The sequence below is a fragment of the Mustelus asterias genome, chromosome 20, assembly GCF_964213995.1.
Source record: "Mustelus asterias chromosome 20, sMusAst1.hap1.1, whole genome shotgun sequence".
NCBI lineage: Eukaryota > Metazoa > Chordata > Chondrichthyes > Carcharhiniformes > Triakidae > Mustelus > Mustelus asterias.
This window is the reverse complement of record NC_135820.1, coordinates 52846798-52866225: the sequence shown is the minus strand read 5'-3', so window position 1 is coordinate 52866225 and position 19428 is coordinate 52846798. Positions and strand designations below refer to the sequence as shown.

Genomic DNA, 19428 nt, shown 5'->3' with positions numbered 1-19428 from the left:
TGAAGTTGTACAAGACATTGGTAAGTCCACACTTGGAATACTGTGTACAGTTCTGGTCACCCTATTATAGAAAGGGTATTATTAAACTAGAAAGAGTGCAGAAAAGATTTACTAGGATGATTTGAGTTATAAGGAGAGGCTGGATAGACTGAGGCTTTTTTTCCCTGGAGCATAGGAGGCTTAGGGGTGATCTTACAGAGGTCTATAAAATAATGAGATAAGGTAGATAGTCAACATCTTTTCCCAAAGGTAAGGGAGTCTAAAAACTAGAAGGTGTAGGTTTAAGGTGAGAGGGAAGAGATACAAAAGGGTCCAGAGTTGGGTGGTGAATATCTGGAACGAGCTGCCAGAGTTGTAGCAGAGGCAGGTACAATTTTGTCTTTTTTAAAAAGGATTTAAACAATTACATGGGTAAAATTGGTAAAGAGGGATATGGGCCAAACGTGGGCAGTTGGGACTAGCTTAATGGTAAAAACTGGCCGGCATGGATAAGTTGGGCTGAAGGGCCTGTTTCCATGCTATAAACCTCTATGACTCTATGTGCAGGTTAGGTGGATTGTCCATGCTAAATTGGCCCTTCTCCCCTAGTCAGTTTATGAACGGTATGTTTTGCGTGTACAGCGCGCAACAAACAATATTTTTTACTGTATCCCAATACATATGACAATAAATAAAATCACTTACAATTTAACTAATCCTATTTATCATTCAGTTGTCAGAATACTGCTAGCATGCACTGGAAGCAGCACTCTCCAAGTTGATTCTTTAAGGGGTATTGTCAGATTTTGCTAGTCTTTAACTACCTGAATTGGATGTTTTGTTTTGCAGTGTACCTGAATGTAACTGATCTCAGTATCTATCAAGTCCAGTTGACTGCTTTGTGTGCTAAATGGCAAGGACACCCCGGAGCTTCGGCCTTCAGGATTGTCTTAGAGTCGATGAAAGGTACATTCGCTCTGAGAATTCACTGGAAACGTTCACACTGAAATTTGTATTTAAGTTTTTCCTGTTTGAAATATCTTCCAAACCCTTTTCTTTACCTCTTCAACTGCCTTTCTTGGAAAGCTACACACATCATTGAAAGTGGATGCATTTACTACATTTGATCGCAAAGTGCTGAAGGTTTCTCTCTGCAGAAGTTTAAACATCGTGAGAGGAGACATTGCACAACCATACTGCATCACTGTGAATACGCTTCACTGGATCCCAATACATGTGACAGTAATAAATCAAATCACTGGATATGGTCTCGGTTGGAACATTCCTCTCCTCCAAACACTGTCACTCCATTGCCTCCTACTTACCAGATGCCATATACCACATTATGGGATGGACCTATTTAAATAATAGGGGCAAGTGCTTTCACCAGTAGAAGTACAAGGGTGGCAGCTGCTTTACAGGGGTAGAAGAATCCATTTTTCTGAGTGGATGCAAGAGACCACTCGGGAGAAAGCGGCAGAGAGGAAAAGAACAGTTTTCAGCGTTAATGCAAGCCTACTTGTGATTAATAAATAAACTTTAACTAATTACAACACAAACTAATTCATTGTGGTTTTTCCCTGAAGACAAACAGTATATTTATTTTTAATATCTGCTCTGTTCAATTACAGATGGAAAGACACAGGAAAGCACTTTGCATGCAGGAATAGACAAGTATTGTTTCAGAATGCTCTTTCCCAATACTCAGTATAAGATTACTGTGTACACACGCTTGCAAGACATGGAAGGATCTGCTGTTTCTGTTCTTCAATCTACATGTAAGTTCCTTTGTACAATGGATTCTGGCTTTAACTGTTGTCCCATTTCAAGTAAAAAATCAGTTCGTGAAAAATTCAATGACACTCAGAATAGCTCAAGTTGTGTCAAAATATTTTAATGTGAACAGTACGAAGCCCATGTAGGTGAAAAAAATACAACTAGAGTATTTAAAAATATAATTAGCATCATGTTAATAGTTGGCAACGGATGGGAAAATCCTTCCATTGGAGCTCCCCAAACATTTATCATATATCGGTGATTTCTTCCTTAGTGAAATGCTCTTATGAATTCTGTAAATAATCTCCTGGCATCTGCCCTGACAGGGAACTCTTCATATAACAGCCTCTCTGTTCATATTTTGGTCCTTCCATCATTCCCATTAATATCTTGGCTGTACTTTAATTGTCAATTTTATTAAATATTGCTTTCAGCAGGGTCCAGATTGGGCATTGAGGATGCACATTTCCCACAATTTTCTATTGTAATGCTATTTTGCCATTGGTGCAGTCTCCTTTCTCCCTCCTATATCCTCCCACCCCCCACACTGATTGCGATAACTCATCATTGATATTATTTCGCAGTGATGACTATCCTGTCTGATTTTATGGAAGTGGGCACCATGGAAAAGCCCAGTACTTTATCATTCAACATCTAATTCCTAGCGGGAATCATTAGTAGATTTTGTCTTTGTACCCAAAGGTAGTCAGCCAGTTGTGACTCTTCGAATGCTTCAATGGCTGCAATCACATGACTGAGCAATGATCGGGGTCGGAACCTGAAACAGTTTGTTCCAAATCCTTGCAGGGTCAGAACTGGCTCCTCCTCTAGATGTTCCTGCATCATCAGTGCCATTGACCAGTCTATGCTCCCCAGTGCCTCATGCATTTTGTGTAGGTCAGTGCACAGTTCCTGCAGGCACTCCGAGTTCTGTCGCATGTTATTCACCATAAGGTTGGCCATTATTTCCATGGAGGAACTGATGCACTCGGAGCCCTGAGCCATTGTGGCAAAGAGAAGCTGAATGGACTTCTCCATCCTCATCCCGAGAGCTTTTGCAAACTCAGGGAACTCTGACATGTGGGAGCACATGTGTTGCTGCTATTCAAGGCGGAGTCTCCTTTCCTGGGACTCCTGAGGCCCTGCATCTACACCCAGTTGAACAAGGCAGAGCCTGCCCGCCATCCTCCAAGTCAAACTGCTCACAGTTGCCTCCATCTCTGGCATCTCCTCCTGCTCACTGGTGACTTGCTCCTCACCCATTGACATCCAATTTGGATGGGTGTAGGGATCCACCAAGGTGTGTTAATGGACGTTGTGCTTGTAAGATGTGATGGAGTTATGTTGGTCATCTTGTCCCAGTAAGGTAGAGGGAGAGGGATATCTGCACCTATGAGTCACAAGAAGAGACTGAGAGCTAGCCTAATGAGCTGAAGTGTTGAGTCTTCTCAGTGTAACTGAGTGTTCACTATACTGTCAGATATTATACTGGAGTATAATATCTTCCATAATGAATACATTACTCTCTCTAATGACCAATTCCACCACGGGTGTCCATTTCAACATGTCCAACCTCTGCATAATCATGTGTAGGTGGGACACATCCACCTGTTTGGATCCTCGCTGAGGCATTATGAGCCTGTTTCCTGTGTTATAATTCCAGTTGGTGTTATAACTGAATGGGAAGATCCTAGAATGGAATCCTGGCTCAAAAGACCATGACCTTTATGTTTTTTGTTTAGAAAATGTGTCACAGGATCACTAATTTGTTTTCACAACATGAAGAAGCATTTGTTAAACATGAAAGTTTGATTATGATACAAACTCCTTTACTCTCTCCTGAGCTTCACAAATATACACTGATATTAAGATCAACTCAGGTTACAAAGTATATCTGAGGCTATAACAGTCCCTTTAAACACACAGGCTGGCTGTGGTCAGACACACTCCACTCTGAACCCAAGTGAATTTCTGTGGATTTTTCCCCAAAATACCCCCAGATGATTCTTATACCACGAGCCACCATGTCAAACTGAACTCTGGCTTCCACACGGGTGATTCTAAACCCCACTTTCAAAATAATACACTGTCAAACCTTCTTTTAAATAACGCTTTCATCCAGCTGCTTCCATCAAGGAATTTTTGCTTCCAGATTTTACACCAACTCTTTCAGGATTCCTTTGTCTTGACTGTTTCACAAACTCTTCACAATTGCTTTAACTATAAATTCCCAGACTGAATTATGATAGCAACAGTGTTCACTGCCCCATGCCAATCCCTCCCCTCCCAACCTGGCAATGTTCACCACCTCCCAGCATTGTTTACACTCCCCCCCCCCCCCTCCTCCCCCCTCCCCCCCCCCGCCACCACCAAACAGTGTTCACCCCCTAGCCTGGCAATAGTCCACCCGGCATAGTCCACATTCTCCACCCCCCAACCCCCGGACTGAGAATGGGATTCACTGCCCCACATTCCCAGCCCAGCAGTGTTCACCCCCCCACCTCCACCTGTGACCCCACCTGCCAGCCAGGCAATGTTCACCCACCTCCTAGCAATATCCATTGGTGATGTTTGCACACACCCCCTGCCCACCCATCCTGTGACAATTCCCACCCCATTTTTGTGGGGTGAGGGAGGATGGATGTTGTTGGGGGTCTGGGGTGTGGGAGAAAGTCTACACTGTTGAAGGGTGAAGGTGGGTGTGAACACTATCAAGCTGTGAGGGAGGGTGTTGAGCACTATGGGGGAGGTGAGGGAGAGGGGTGAACACTGTCAGGGGCTTAAAGGATGGGAGTGTGCATTGTTGGGGAGTGGGGGTGTGGTTAGCTCTGACAGTGGGGTGAGGGCGTGCAGTTTCAAAGGTTGACAGCACCATTTAAAACCATGTGACTCAATCAACAGAAGGTAGACCTTAAAGCACATTCTTTTGTTCAAGATGAGAATAGAGGGTGTGGCTGCCCTGCAATCAGACGTGATAATTTGCCCCTCAGTATTGTTTACCCCTGTATCCCTGCAGGAGCCAACATCAGAAGGTGCAAAGGCTTCAGTATAAAATAGCAAGTCGACAGACTAAATTGCAGTCAGTGTTAGACCCTCTATCGGAAACTGATTGGAAAATCTGGGCCAATATTCTAAATCCTACATAATGCACACGGCTTAAATATTGCAATATATGGAACATGTACAAGTTGGACACACATTACATTACAGACTCATTGTAATATTACTTGCAGCCTATGTTGGGAGCTGCAAAGAACAAAGAACAGTACAGCACAGGAACAGGCCCTTCGGCCCTCCAAGCCTGCACCGATCATGATGTCTGCCTAAACTGAAACCATATGCACTTACGGAGTCCATATCCTTCCATTCCCATCCTATTCATGTATTCGTCTAGTTGCTCCTTAATTGCTGCTATCGTACCTGCTCCCAACACCTCCCCGGGCAGCGCGTTCCAGACATTCACCACTCTCTGTGTAGAGAAAACTTGCCTTGTACATCTCCTCGAAACTTTTCCCCACACACCTTAAACCTATGTCCCCTGGTACTTGACTTTTCTACCCTAGGAAAGAGCATCTGACTATCCACTCTGTACATGCCACTCATAATCTTGTAGACCTCTATCAGGTCACCCCTCAACCTCCATCGTTCCAGTGAGAACAAACCGAGTTTATCCAACCTCTCCTCATATCTAAGCTTAAATTGGGATTAAGTAAACTGAATTTAGTGGAATTAGAGAATACGAGGATAACTTGCAAAAAACACATTTGTGTTGTAATTATTAAAATATAAACCACTATTTCTTTTCTTTTGCTGTTAGTGCCACTTCCGACAAGGTCTGCATTTCTTTTGAATGCCGTTCCTGCTGCCTTCAAAGGTAGGATTATTGTTCGTTCAAACTTTAGGGATGGGCAATAAATGCTGGCTTAGCCGGTGATGCCCACATCTCTTGAATTAATTTTTTAAAATTGTATTTCTGCACCAGAGCTGTGTGAATTTGCTATCATTACATCAACTTGTGCAGAAGTTGGAAATGTTAATTTAAAATTTTGCTTTCGGGGCTAGTCCTTTATTACACTTGCATTTCCCCATGACCTTGCTGTGGGATTTTGCACTGAAAATTACTGTAAATCAGAAAGCCAAAAAGAGCACATCACTTATTGCGGGGCATCTAGTACCTGTGGTGAATAGGGCAAGCAACTGTATCTCCTTAACCAATTAAACTGAAGAATAGTCCATGAGTAAATCAGAATCTGAACGAGGAAGTGTAAATGGGAATATTGAATTCTTTGTGATATCGGGCATGGAATGTGAAATAACAGGTGGGAAAAAACTTCTTCTTGGGCAGTGAAAATTAACTCTAGAATATGCTGAATTAATTCCTTCAGGTTTTAATTATTGTTGGAGACTGCAAAAGGGGCAAACATATTTTATTTTACGTTTTTCTTGATTTTGTTCAAACCTTCTCTCCCTCTTATTTCTTTTTCTATACCCAAGGTGACATTGAATTCACCCACTCTAACTTATCCTTTCTTGTCAGTCCTGGCATGTTAATTTCACAATCTTTTAAGCTGATTGATTAAGGAGTTTAACAATTGATTGCCTTGTTCACTCAGGTCCCAGATTCTCTGTTTCCCTTGCTTGCACGTCCAGCAATTTGCCACACAGAAAAATCTAAAATTCTAAACCAGTGCCATGTGCTAGTGAGCGCAGAAATAGGATGGAGCAAATTAATGTGTGGCTGGGGAGATAGTAGGCAGATGGCTTTAGATTTCTGACGCATTTGGACCAGTTCTGAGTTATTTGAGACCTGTATGAGAAGGAGTGGGTACTCCTTAGCAGGACTGGGACCAGTGTCTTTGCAGGGAGATTCACTAGTGCTGTTGGGGAGCATTTAAACTAGCTTGGCTGGGAGATGGGAACCTGAGAGGGAATTCATATTCGAGAAGGTAGTAAACAAAATTGGAAGCAGCAGAAATAAAGACCAGTGTCAGAGTCTGAAAAAATGTTAAAAAGGCAATCTATCTGAACGCAGGCAACATTTGCAATGAAGCAGATGAATTGAAGGCACATAAAGAAGTCAATGGATATGCTCTATTTTTTGCCATTATGGAGATGTTGGTGCAGGGTGACCAAGGCCAGGAACCAAATATTCAAGAGTATTCGACATTTAGGAATTTAGGCAAAAAAGAAAAGGATTCCTAAGTTCTACGTGTTGTAAGATTGATCTTATTGGCAAATCTCATAAGTAGGGGCCAAACCATTTGCTCACCATTCAAGCTTGATGCTGAAATAGGGCACATCAAAGCTATCTTGCAGGATAATGGCTACCATGATCAGATCATTGTCTGCTGTATATCTGTTTATCATGCAAACACATGAATGGTCCTAAGGCAGCCACTTGTGGTCTTGAAAATGTCCAGTCTACATTAGATGAAGGGTAAGGTGTTTCAAAGATTTGAGCAACAGGTTTCACTCTGCTACTATGCAGAAGCAACGCAAATGGTACTTGCCACTAACAGGATGCTGACATCAAGCTAAAAAGATGTTCTGCCTATCTCACAAATGAGTCATGCGGTATTGAATTTCAGTACCGATGTGATATCAGGTATGTAGGCCATACATCCCAAGGACTAGCGGATCGAATCAAACACTACCTCCCTTTGACTGTTCGCAACAGGCCTGTACTGACCACACTCAACCAGCCTGTGTTTGTAAAACTCAAAATATAGGGGGGATTCTCCAGCCAAGCGTGTCCCAAGACTGGAAATTCCCAATTGAGTGCAACGGACTTTTAAATGAACCAGCTGAAATTTCTGTCTTGGCCACTATGATTCCTGCGGTGGACGAGGCTGAAGACTTTCAGCCATAGTGTCCAACCTTAGATATGATTCCACGATTGGACAACAATTGCTAAACAATTGTGCTAAGACGTACACTGACAGCACCTTAAGATTGTAAGTTGGACTTAATGTGGTGCAGTTGCACATGCTAGAAGCTACATATAGTCACACACACAGCCCTATCCTTTGCAGACAGAAGGAGCATGTCCACACATTGCACCATTTTTCAACTCAACAATAGTTTGGGAGGAACAACCATTCCCTGGTTTATTCCCCATGATAATGTCTTGAACAATCAAGAGTTGACTTGCCTGTTTTGAATTTAGACAAAATCTTGGCTGTTAACTGCTCCCTGGTGCTTTTGTATGGCAACACCCCGACAAATCAGAGTCCACTCACCGACCAATTAGTACCGTTGTCTCATGCAGCATAATTGTCATTCCCTTCGCAATTGTATTGGTGTGAATTCTATCCTGATAAGTGCAAGATGAAAAGCTTTGACAGCAATACTCAAATCTTGTATTACCAAATGACTATTTCCAAGTTTGATGATTACACAAAATTAGTTGGTATGTAAATTATGAGGAAGTTGCAAAGAGGCTTCCAGGGAATGTAGACAAGTAAGTGTATGGGCAGAATATGGCAGATGAAATATAACGTGGAAAAATGTGAAGTTATCCAAAACAGAAATGCGACGTATTTCTTAAATGGTGAGAGATTGGGATGTGTTCATGTCCAAAGGGATCTGAGTGTTCTTGTTCATGAGTTACTAAAAGCTAGTCTGCAGGCACAGCAAGCAATTAGGAAGGCAAATGTTTGATCTTTATTGCAAGAGGATTTGAGTACAGGAGTAGAAATGTTTTGCTGCAATTTTGTAGAGCCTTGGTGAGACTACCTACACCTGGAGTATTGTGCGCAGCTTTGGTCTCTTTACCTAAGGAAGGATATAGTTGCCATAGAGGGAGTGCAACCAGGTTCACCAGACTGATTCCCGGAATGGTGGGATTGAGGATACTGAGTCTGTATGCTCTAGAATTAATAAGAATGAGAGGTGATCGCATTGAAACATACAGAATTCTTACAAGGCTCGATGGGCTGGGTGCTGGAAGGATGTTTCCCCCTATTGGGGTGGGTTGACAGAGTGTCTAGAGCCAGGGGACCCAGTGTCAGAATGAGGGGTAGGCTATTTGGGGTTGAAATGAGGAAGAATTTCTCCACTCAGAGTGGTAAACCTTTGGAATTCTCTACCCCAGAGGGCTGTGGCGGTTCAGTCATTGAGTATGTTCAAGCAGAGATTGATTGATTTCTCAATACTAATGACAGGAAGGGATATGTGGACTGTGTGGGTAAATGGCATTGAGGCAGAAGACCAGCCATGATTTGGATGAATAGTGGAACAGGCTTGAGGGGCCGAATGCCCCGCTGCTGCTCTTATTTCCTATGCTGCAAGGGCAAATCTACTAAGGGCAAATACCATTGGTTGCCCAGCCACAGCAAGTTATAGTCCATTCTTCAGAAACTAAAAATATTTTATAGCCAAACCTGCAACTAATAAAATGGTTACATCATTGATGGCTCATATTGGTGCAGGTCATTCTGCTTTTAAAGAAGAAAACATATGATCAGTTTATTCACATCAAATTGTTGTCTAAGTTTTCTGTACTCTCAAGTTTAGCAGTCATCCAATGCTCTATTTGGTTGTTCTGTTCTGCTGAAGCTGATGATGTGTGCATGCCATTGTAATGTAATTGTGACTTTGTAACAATGGAGCAGATGTTCAACATGCCACTTGGATACTCATCTATACTTAGCACATCAGTTGTTATGGAAACAATTCGTTTCCAGGGCATCGAGTTGAGGGTGGCATATGGTGACACAGTGGTTAGCACTGCTGCCTCACAGTGCCAAGGACCCGGGTTCGATTCCCGACTTGGGTCACTATCTGTGTGGAGTCTGTACATTCTCCCTGTGTCCACGTGAGTTTCCTCCCACAGTCCGAAAAGATGTGGGGTCGGGTGCATTGGCCATGCTAAATTCTCCCTCGGTGTACCCGAACAGGCACCGGAGTGTGGCGACTAGAGGATTTTCACAGTAACTTCATTGCAGTGTTAATGTAAGTCTACTTTTGACACTACTAAATAAACTTTTAAAGAAAATCTAGCCCTGTGAGGCTTTAGCATTAAAGCTGTGTTCAAAGGTGATTCTCACTCTCTGGACCACAAGATGGTGCAGTTGCTCTTTGATTAAGTTACAAGCGTATCATGCATCATTTTTCGCAATATATAAATCAGCAAATCATTTAAATTTGATCAATCAATGGAAATAAATCACTTAAAGTTAAGGAGCTAGTATCTTTGAAACGCCTGTCAATTATACTGATGCCGCAAGTCCTTGCTTTCCAGGTAATTAAAATCAGCAGCAAACTCTGGGAGATGACATTATTTGTGGGAACTCGTTCCTGCATTGATGTGTGACACCTAAATATCCTGATGAATGATTGGCCTATTCGACAGACCTTGCTACTCTGCCACTCGATATCAGATAAACCAATGAGGAAGGCCATTCAGCCCATTTTAGTTCCTTGATTCGGAAGGACCCTACAATGCTCCCAATTGTTATCCAAGAGTTTCTTGAACAATTCCAGGATTTTTGTTGCGGCTATATCACCCAGAGACAATTTCCTTTATGTGACGAAGAACTTCCTGACATTAATCCCGCGCATACTTTGAATAATTTGCTCTTGTATCCCATATACATCAGTTGAAGTAATTTTACGGATCTGCCATCTCCATATAGTTTGGTATGATTTATACTTGTATAAGATCATTTCTCATTTGCCTCCATTTGAGGTTGATGCGCCCAGGTTTCTGTAGTCTTTTTTGATCCATTAAAGATCTGCCTTTAGCTGACTGCAGTGTGTGGCACAGTAGTTAGTTAAGTTTATTTATTAGTCACATATAACGTTTACATTAACACTGCAATGAAGTTACTGTGAAATTCCCCTAGTTGCCACGGTCCGGGTCAATGCACCTAACCAGCACGTCTTTCAGAATGTGGGAGGAAACTGGAGCACTCGGAGGAAACCCACGCAGACACGGGGGGAACATGCAAACTCCACACAGACAGTGGTGCCTCACAGTGCCAGGGACTTGAGTTCAATTCCGGCCTCGGGACACTGTCTGTGTGGAGTTTGCATGTTCTCCCTGTAGCTGTGTGTGTTCCCTCTGGGTTCTCCGGTTTCCTCCCACAGTCCAAAGATGTGCTGGTTAAGTTGATTGGCCACGCTAAATTGACCCTAGTGTCAGGCGGATTAGCAGGGTAAATATGTGGGGTTACTGGAATAGCCTGGGTGGGATTATGGTCAGGTGCAGACTCAATGGGCTGAATGGCCTCCTTCTGCACTATAGGGATTCTATAGATTCTACTGCCTTAAACAAAAGAAGGCCCATATTGACTGGAATCCTCTCCAGCTCAAAAAAGCATGAGAAAATTACTGGGAATAAACCGGCAGGCTGCAGACAGCCTCCGAAGTTTCAAACAAATGGGACCTTCAGCGTTCAGAAAGAAGAAAAGGAGAGAAGAAAGTGCTGCACGTTCAAAAAGTAAAAAGAAACCACCATGATCAGCAGGGGCCTGCCAAGATCCGAAAAGAGCACCAAAGAACATAGTGACAGAACCATTGGTTGCTGCCAGCCTGAAGTGAAAATAAAGTTACTGCACTGACTGTCTTAAAGGGGCAACAAAATTTAAAGTAGTAGCTACCAGACCAAAATAAAGAAGAGCTAGATGCATTTTGGACCAGGAGATGGCTACAAGACACAAGAGTGGTCGAGCACACCACAACAAAGCTTCAAGGGTAACAAGAGATCCCAGAGAGCAGGCAATTCCCAATAAAGCGCCAAGAGTAATAAGGGATCCAAGAGAGAAGACAACAGTAGACCCCAGAGCGAAGGAGCCTAAAGACCCCAAAGCAAGAAAGACAGAAGACCCCAGAGCGAGGGAGACAATATTCAAGTGAACAACAAGATGGTTGCCGACCATGTCATTGAAACAAAATGCCGAAGAGGTTAGTAAAGAAGAAAGAGATGGCCGAGAAATAGCCGAAAGGCTCAAGAATTGAGTTTCTAGAAAATACTGACTCAGTACCCAAACTACAACAGCAGATGGCAACATGGATTGTGCAGGCGATTGTAAATGAAGGAAAGCTATCTGAGGTAACTCAAAAGAAGCAAAACATCCCAATAGTCAATGAAGCTGTTCTACAGGAAAACGTTCACCACAGAGCTGAACTGGTAGCACAAGATTCAAACCGAGTCAATGTGACGATGCACTGAAATCCAGAGTGAGTTGGCAGGAGGTCAACAAGAAAATAAACAGCTGAAAGAACAGTTGATTGGCCTTCAAGATCAAATGCAAAAGGAATACGTAACCGTTCAGCAACATAAAGCAAGGAAGATTGTCTTAAACAGCAGAATAAACTCAAGGGGACTCTGCTAAAATACTGGAAAGCTCAAGATGGCACAAGTGAGCTTCACAAAGAAAAGGACAACCTTTTTTGACAGACCGTCACATGCTACAAGAACCCCCTCAGGTCAAAGTTTAATTATGAAGAGAAGCAAAATGAATTTCACATCACTCACTCTGAACAAACTGAAGAACCAGTGGGCAGAGAGGACCGAGCAACATTTTGTACTCCAGGAGGAAGCCAAAAGCTACAAGAAATGGACTGAAGAGCTGAAGAAGCAGTTGAATGAAAATGAGGAGGCATTGAAAGGAAAAGCCGTAGAACTTTCCACGCTGCAGAGAGAAATAAAAGACAGGAATAAGATGGGAAGCTGTAAGTCCGACCCTGAAGCACAATGAACTAGAAGAAGATAGAGCACTGGGTGTCTCGAGCACAATGAAACTCATTGAGCTGAATGGAAAGTTTCAGAAGCTTGCAAAATGATCAGAAATAAAATAGCAAATAAATGTTCAGTTTAATTGTGAAACAATTGGAAATGAAGGTTCCATTTGCAACCCGTCCATGTCCAGCAAGAACATGACAGACAGCACACAAAATTGGATTCCACTCCAGGAATGAGTGGGGTTCATTCTGCTGTTTAAAACATATTTCCTGCAGAAGGAATGGGACAAACCTGCAGTGTCCGAAAATAGCAGACAGGTCGTTTAGCTTCTGTTAAATCTTTTGACGTTCCTCACGCTCTTCTGTGAGAATTTTTGCTTTCTTTTGCCAGTCCAGGCTCTTGATTTTCATCCTTTCATGTAACTCCTTGGAAGTATAGGCCAAAAATCTCCCATCCCATCTGCTGCGGGAGTCTTAGCGGGTGAGACAGAAAATTCGGTGGACCATTCAAAGGTCCATTGAGCTCGGGCAGGAATTTCTGTTCCTGGGGCTGGAAAATCCCACCCATGATGTTTTTTCAAAGTTTCTTCCAAATGTCTGACTATTTTCTTCAGTTATACAGTCTCTTGCTTTTACTTCTGTTGCACCTTAAAAATCTGTTTGTTCAGATCTTTTGCATTTGGCTCCTTGATGACTTTAATGTCTCAGGCATTTCCAAGGGTACATACTCAGCCTGAATCTGAAATTTCAAAGCTTCCAATTCAGTTCTGACATTTTCCAGGTGCATTTCATTCCCCTTTTGCAACATTTGTTTATTTTGGATTTAATCAGTTAGCTTTCCTTCATTCACAGCCAGCTGGTTGCTCTACACTGTTCCTTGCTGTTGCAGTTAAGGTAATGTGTTGGGATTTCCAAAAGGATACATTTTTGAGACTTCCAGAAAGTTACCTGTCTTTGATGCCCTCATGAGGTCTACTCCTTCTTCCCTTTTAGAACTTTACTGGAGCTTTTCTAGTGGTCTTTTTAAGCTCTATATTCTCCATAATTTGAAGATTAAAATATTCATCAATGGCTTTTATTGGTTCATCAAAGCTGGTTGAGGTTTCATCACTGCATCAGGATTATTTTATCAGCAAGTTCACAAAACCAGCTATGAATCTGGACTTTTCTCTGACTTTCTACTTAAACTTGATCAACTCTGGCAGTTTAAAAACTTCTTCAGAATATCCAATTATGTGTTAGATTTGACCCTTGGATGAGCTAAACTGATCTGTTAAGTTGGATTTTTGATCCAAAATTTAAAGTGTGGTAAAGCTGTTCATTTGAAGACGAAGGGTTACTCGTTCTTGCTGGTGTTGACAGTGTCTGCACTTACAATCAGCCTTGAAATGTTTTTCACAATGGCTGCTTGGATTGACCAGCTACCGACTTTTCCATTACAGTGCTATCTTTAGAGTCATGAAAGCACTGAATACCGGTCTTTAAATCTGATTCTTTAATAATAATTCTACCGAATTAATGATTTTTTTTCCTTTTCAGAGCAAACATGTTCAGACACAGATTTGGGAATCTGGTTTTCCTGATGGAGTTTTTAAATGGCAATTTTTGACCACTAATCTGTTTTGAAAGTTTCTCAGGACTTGCTTTATCCTGGAATTTAAATAATTTAGCTCATCCTTGCTAGGTCTGTGGGCTCTGCACTCGGGGAACTGAAACTGGACTTCCAAGAAATCCAATGGCATCTTCTGCTGCAGCAAGAAATTTTAGATTTCTGCCTTAAGCTTCCAAGCTTTTCTTTGGAGCTGTTCCCTGGCAATTTTATGATGTGCATCTACTCCTCGAGTTATTCTTCAGGTTAAAATGGTTCTTCAAATTGTTTTAGTCTTGCAGGATTTTATTTTTACCTTGTATCTTTTGTGGGATTTTGGGTTTTTCCATTTTCTTCCACCATGTTTCAAGTGTTGAGTACCATTTGGTAAGCTTTAATGAAGTCTTTGTAGTCTTAAATAGGTTAACTATTTATCAACTATAGGAACTATGTACATTATACAATAAGGGTTCAAGCTTGGAGATGTCTCTGTCCAACACTAGACTCACCCCTGGATGCGGGTCATGTTATGGTAGTGCTTCGCAAAATCCCACATTAACTCCATAGGATTTTCTGTCCATGCTCGCCCCAGGACTGGAAAATGTCTCTACAAGGTCAATGTATCTTTGCATGGTTCACCCCACCCCCCCCCCCCCCTCACCCCTGCCTATGATTCCTGTGGTGGACGGGATGGGAAAATTCTACCCTATATCTGCCAGACATTTATTTTACAGTTTTCTACTCTGCAGATATTCTAATTCAAAGATTTACCTTGAATACCCACAGCTTTGAGCTTAAATTTCAGCCTTTTATGTGTTAAATAAAGATGAGGCAATGACCTAGTGGTATTATCACTCAACCATTAATCCAGAAACTCGGCTAATGTTATGGGGACCCGGGTTGGAAAAACCCATCTGGTTCACTAATGTCCTTTTTAGGAAGGAAATCTCAAAGAACAAAGAACAAAGAACAATACAGCACAGGAACAGGCCCTTCGGCCCTCCAAGCCCGCGCCGCTCCCCGGTCCAGGATTGAATCCTGAATCCAGGATCCCCGCCCAATTTTCCAGCCTATCTACATACTAATATCCTATCCACCGAGCTGTCCCTCACAGCTACGATGCTTTGTTCATCACAACCTATTAACTCACCCCCACCCCCCTATTCCAGACCATGTGATCTCCAGGGAGAGGCGAAAACCCAGAGTGAAAACCCCAGGGCCAATATGGGGAAAGAAAATCTGGGAAATTCCTCTCCGACCCCCTGAGGTGATCGAAACGAGTCCAGGAGATCACACTGGCCCTGATCGGAAAATGCTTCCCAACCCTATTCATTTCCACTTCCACGAACACCATATGAATTCCCTGCCCCCGAGACAGGTTCCCAACTATCCGCAGTCTCGCTCTGTACTGGCACCAGCAAGATGTTCATAGAATGAAGCCTTGAAACGAGAAACAAAGAACAATTAGCCCGCGCCGCTCCCTGGTCCAAACTAGACCACTCTTTTGTATCCCTCCATTCCCACTCCGTTCATATAGCTGTCTAGATAAGTCTTAAATGTTCCCAGTGTGTCCGCCTCCACCAACATGCCCGGCAACCCATTCCAGGCCCCCACGACCCTCTGTGTAAAATATGTCCTTCTGATATCTGTGTTAAACCTCCCCCCTTCACCTTGAACCTATGACCCCTCGTGAATGTCACCACTGACCCGGGGAAAAGCTTCCCACCGTTCACCCTATCTATGCCTTTCATAATTTTATACACCTCTATTAAGTCTCCCCTCATCCTCCGTCGTTCCAAGGAGAACAACCCCAGTTTCCCCAATCTCTCCTCATAACCAAGCCCCTCCATATCAGGCAACATCCTGGTAAACCTCCTCTGTACTCTCTCCAAAGCCTCCACGTCCTTCTGGTAGTGTGGCGACCAGAACTGGACGCAGTATTCCAAATGCGGCCGAACCAACGTTCTATACATCTGCAACATCAGACCCCAACTTTTATACTCTATGCCCCGTCCTATAAAGGCAAGCATGCCATATGCCTTCTTCACCACCTTCTCCACCATCTCCTGTCCTTACTTAGTCTGGCCGACACGCAACTCCAGAGCCACAGCAATGTGGTTGACTCTCGACTGGCGCGGATGGGGTACATGATGTAGGATCATGTGATGAACCTGATGAAGGACCTTGAGACTCCGAAAGCTAGTGCTGCCAAATAAACCTGTTGGACTTTAACCTGGTGTTGTGAGACTTCTTACTGTCCTGGATGGGGTACCCAGACGAGCACTCAGGTCCTGCGCAGATCAGCTGGCGGGGGTATTCACAGACATCTTCAACCTTTCTTTATAACAATTTGAGGTCCCTATCTGCTTCAAGAAGACGACCATCATCCCGGTACCTAAGAAAAACCAATCAGCGTGCCTTAATGATTATCGGCCGGTGGCTCTGACATCCATCATTATGAAGTGCTTCGAAAGGCTAGTCATGGCACAAATCAATTCCAGTCGCCCAGACTGCTTGGATCCAGTACAGTTTGCCTACCACCGCAACAGGTCCACAGCAGACACCATCTCCCTGGCCCTGCACTCAATCCTGGAACACCTAGATAACAAAGACAACTATGTCAGACTCCTATTTATTGACTACAGCTCAGCCTTCAACACCATTATTCCCACAAAATTCATCTCCAAACTCCATGGCCTGGGCCTCGGCACCTCCCTCTATGACTCGATCCTGAACTTCCTAACTCACAGACCACAATCAGTAAGGATAAGCAACAACACCTCCTCCACGATCATCCTCAACACCTGTGCCCCACAAGGCTGTGTTCTCAGCCCCCTACTATACTCCTTATACACCTATGACTGTGCGGCCAAATTCCACTCCAATTCGATTTTCAAGTTTGCTGACGACACCATTGTAGTGGGTCGGATCTCAAACAATGACGAGACAGAGTACAGGAATGAGATAGAGAATCTGGTGAACTGGTGCGGCAACAAGAATTTCTCCATCAATGTCAACAAAATGAAGGAGATTGTCATCAACTTCAGGAAGTGTAAAGGAGAACATGCCCCTGCCTACATCAACAGTGACGAAGTAGAAAGGGTCGAGAGCTTCAAGTTTTTAGGTGTCCAGATCACCAACAGCCTGTTCTGGTCCCCCCCATGTCGACATTATAGTTAAGAAAGCCTACCAACGCCTCTACTTTCTCTAAGGAAATTTGGCATGTCAGTTGGCTCTCACCAACGTTTACAGATGTGCCATAGAAAGCATTCTTTCCAGTTGTATCACAGCTTGGTATGGCTCCTGCTCTGCCCAAGAGCGCAAGGAACTACAAAAGATTGTGAATGTAGCCCAATCCATCTCACAAACCATCCATTGACTTTGTCTACACTTCCTGCTGCCTCGGCAAAACAGCCAGCATAATTAAGGGCCCCACACACCCCAGGCATTCTCTTTTCCACCTTCTTCCGTCGGGAAAAAGATACAAAAGTCTAAGGTCACATACCAACCGACTCAAGAACTACTTCTTCCCTGCTGCTGTCAGACTTTTCAATGGACTTCCCTTGCATTAAGTTGATCTTTCTCTACACCCTAGCTATGACTGTAACACTACATTCTGCACTCTCTTGTTTCCTTCTCTATGAACGGTACGCTTTTTCTGTACAGCGCGCAAGAAACAATACTTTTCACTGTATGTTAGTACATGTGACAATAAATCAAATCAACTGCCCTCAGGCAATTAGGGATAGGCAATAAATGCTGGCCAGCCAGCGATGCCCATGTCCCATGAATGAATAAAAAAAATGTGGTTGGAATTGAAAGGACATCACATTGTTGGTCTTTCCCCAGTCTACTTGGGATATCCTAGATTCGAATAAATCAGAATATTCCTCTTTGAATCTATGTTAGATGCTGTTATTGTAGAGGGAATCCTCATGTTCTATAGTTGATTCCATTCATTTAAACAGATTAAAATAAGACTACTTTTCTGCCCTTTCTGAAAGTAGGCAGCATATCCGCCTGTTTCCAAACCATTAGTATCTCCATGTTCAACTCTCTCACAATGACCTTCAGTGTTTGAGAAATCTTCTGCCTTATCTGTCTTAATACTTTGAGATAAATACCATCCATCCCTGCAGTGTTATTTGTTTTGAGCTCTTTTAGCCTTTTGAGGATTTCCATCTCATTTGTATCAAAGCCATTAATTCTACTTGGATTATCGCTATTGCTGCAGTTGTGCTGAGTTCTTTGGAAACAGACTCAATGTGCAGTATAATGTTAAGCTTCCCCATTGCCACCATCCAAACCGAACAATGCTGAGGTCTGATTCATTTTGTTTGACTTCTTATTGACTTTCAGTGCGACTGGCTTTTCAAAATTAAAATCAGTTTGAAGGCAAAGTTTTCCTAACCGGCAACTGTGGGCAGGGTTTTTCTCCCTCTCTGCGGTGTGCTTCGCGGCAGTGGGAGGCAGCGCACGCTCACTGGTGGCAGGGTCTTATGGCCCCGCCATTGTCAATGGTATTTCCCGTTGAACACACCCTTCGCCACCGGCAGATCCTGCCAGTGTGAACGGGAGCAGGAATTTGGTGCAAGTGTCATTCTAGGTGAGAACAACTGGTGCGATTCTCTGGCATGAATCAGATCGCAATTTTCCCATACTTAGTCATATTTTGGGAGAGGGGCAAGTTCTGTACCTGTTCTGAGAGTAGTGTGAGGCCTAAACACACCGGCAAACTTGACTTCACTCCCCCCATGGACATCAGGGACCCCCCCCCTTTATTGAAGGCGTGTTTCTCCCACACCCTCCCCAATAAAGATCGCCGACATTGGGGCCCTCCCAATGTGTCCTCCTTCTTGTCCCCACTTCATGACTCCCCCTCTTTGTGACCCATCATGACCCTCTCACTTCATGATCCCCTTCATGGCAGTTCTTATCTGGCAGTGCCCACCTGGCGCCCTGGAAGTGCCCACCAGACATGGTTCCAGGTGGGCACTGCAAGGTTGGGACCGCCAGGGTGCCAGGTGGCACTGCCAGGCTGACAGTGCCAGGGTGGAACTTCCCAGCCATTTCCCTGACCACCTGGGACCTTCAATGGCCTCAGAGACCCCCCTCTGCCCAGTGTGGCCATCACGCCTGGTCTCCATTTGTGGAGACCAGTAGTGATTCTCACCGGGTTCCCACTGTGCTCGAGGGTCGGAGAATCGCAGGAACAGGGAGAATCCAGCCTCAAAGGGACTCAGCATATTTAACTGCTTATTTCAGTAAGATAACCTGGTTCCCCCCCCCCTTACATCTGGGAGTGGTGGCTGGACAGATTGCAACATGGTTTTGTGCTGGCTCTGAAAGCACTGGGCCCCTCACCTGCATTTCTCCAGCCCTGCTCCGCTCCAATATGG

At 43.6% G+C, this 19428-nt stretch overlaps 1 protein-coding gene across 1 annotated transcript in view; it reads left to right on the top strand.

The window, feature by feature from the left end:
* Positions 1 to 19428, top strand: part of LOC144508304 (collagen alpha-1(XIV) chain-like) — a 148775-nt gene that overhangs the window by 79007 nt on the left and 50340 nt on the right. The window contains exons 23-25 of the mRNA XM_078236125.1: positions 829 to 945; positions 1611 to 1757; positions 5573 to 5629. Of these exons, the coding sequence (XP_078092251.1) occupies positions 829 to 945; positions 1611 to 1757; positions 5573 to 5629 (321 nt within the window). The remainder of the gene's footprint in view (positions 1 to 828; positions 946 to 1610; positions 1758 to 5572; positions 5630 to 19428) is intronic.